Source organism: Gadus macrocephalus, chromosome 10 (genome assembly GCF_031168955.1).
Source record: "Gadus macrocephalus chromosome 10, ASM3116895v1".
Lineage (NCBI taxonomy): Eukaryota > Metazoa > Chordata > Actinopteri > Gadiformes > Gadidae > Gadus > Gadus macrocephalus.
The window spans coordinates 18,889,360-18,890,966 of NC_082391.1; the positions used below are offsets into that span (position 1 = coordinate 18,889,360).

The 1,607-nt window shown below is 49.0% G+C and overlaps 1 protein-coding gene across 1 annotated transcript in view; it reads left to right on the forward strand.

The window, feature by feature from the left end:
* LOC132466403 (transmembrane protein 182-like) overlaps window positions 1-486 on the forward strand; it is a 4,786-nt gene extending 4,300 nt beyond the window's left edge. The window contains 2 exon segments of the mRNA XM_060063646.1: window positions 1-4; window positions 7-486. The exon segment at window positions 1-4 is cut by the window's left edge and continues 98 nt beyond it. Coding sequence (XP_059919629.1) covers window positions 1-4; window positions 7-125 — 123 coding nt within the window. The 3' untranslated portion in view covers window positions 126-486.
* The last annotated feature ends 1,121 nt before the right edge of the window (window positions 487-1,607 follow it).

Below are 1,607 nucleotides of genomic sequence, written 5' to 3' on the forward strand. Positions count from 1 at the left end.
AACGCCAGGTCACGGTGCTCTATGGCTGGTCCTTCATGGTGGCCGTGGCGGGGGTGCCTCTGGTGCTGCTGTCAGGCATGCTGTTCACGCTGCTGGGCCACGTGCTACGGGTCCACAACAAGTGATGGTGGTGGACCGCCGGACCACTGACGGGAGAGGAGGAACCGATAGAAGTACACTGGAGGTTGATATGTGTGCCTGCCGCGATAGGCCTGTACATAGCAGGTAGAGAGAGATCAGCGATGTTATAGCACCCCCCGTTGGACATCTGGTGAATTACAGTCCCGCCTGGGTGTTTTGTTTGTTTTTGTATATTATGGTTTGTGTGTTTGGCAATCACGTCTTCTTTTTTTCCTATCATCGCATGCCAATTATTTTATTCAGTTTCGTACTGAAATAAATTACAGCCAAAGCAATCCCCAAGTAAAACGGCATGAGGAATTAAATCTGAACCTAAAATTAAAGATATGTAATGACACAATAAAATATGCTTATTTGTTTCTCATAGGCCTGTTGGCCCGTGCAACGTTCAACAAACCAAAATACATTTATGGATGTGTGTTACTATGAAACAAGGCCTCGTGTTTTACATGATTCACATCAAGTCAGCTGGGTTGCCTGGGCGATGAGGAGGGAGTCAAGGATCCCTGAACCAGCTGTGCTCCCCCCTGCTTCCCCCCATCATGGACCTGGCAGAGATTAAAGCTGGTTAGCTAGAGTTGATTGGGAGGGTTGGAGGGAGGGAGGGAGGGAGGGAGGGAGGGAGCGAGGGAGGACAGAGAGGGAGCTAAGGAGGGAGGGATGTGGATGGAGGGTGGGGGGGGGGAGGGCGGAGCTAGGGAGGGAAGGGGGGTGAGAGACGGAGGAGGAGGGCAGAGAGGAGGGTGGGAATGGAACTGTGTGGATATGGGGACTGTGTGGTGGGGGGGGGGGGGGGCAAGTAGGGGAGAGATGGATATTAGAGAGAAAGAAAAGGGGAAATTGATTGTGTGTGTGTGTGTGTGTGTGTGTGTGTGTGTGTGTGTGTGTGTGTGTGTGTGTGTGTGTGTGTGTATGCGGGGGTAGTGAGAAATGAACAGCTGTTTCTGGGGTACAGGCCACCTGCCCCCTAACACCAGCCGTTTTCAACTCCCATATTCTCTCTCTCTCTCTCTCTCTCTCTCTCTCTCTCTCTCTCTCTCTCTCTCTCTCCCTCTCTCTCTCTCTCTCTCTCTCTCTCTCTCTCTCTCTCTCTCTCTCTCTCTCTCTCTCTCTCCCTCTCTCTCTCTCTAACTTTTGTTGGAGCCCCTGGACCGTTAAGCATTTATTTGGTTATTTTTCTTGGATGTTTATGTCAGGCCTGGGTTGATCATGGTCTGGACAGGTTAGGAAGGGTTTTGATAAGAAGAAAACACACATTTACAATGAACTATAAACTGTTCCTACACTTTTAACATACAAATCATTTCAAAGGACTACAACTCATTTCAAAAGATGACCTATGCGTGTGTATTATATGTACATAAGACCCGCATAAACACACAAACACCCTCCCAGACACCCACCTATTCAAACACACAAACACACACACACACACAAAGCCTTTTCTTCGCAGAGAAAAAGAACAG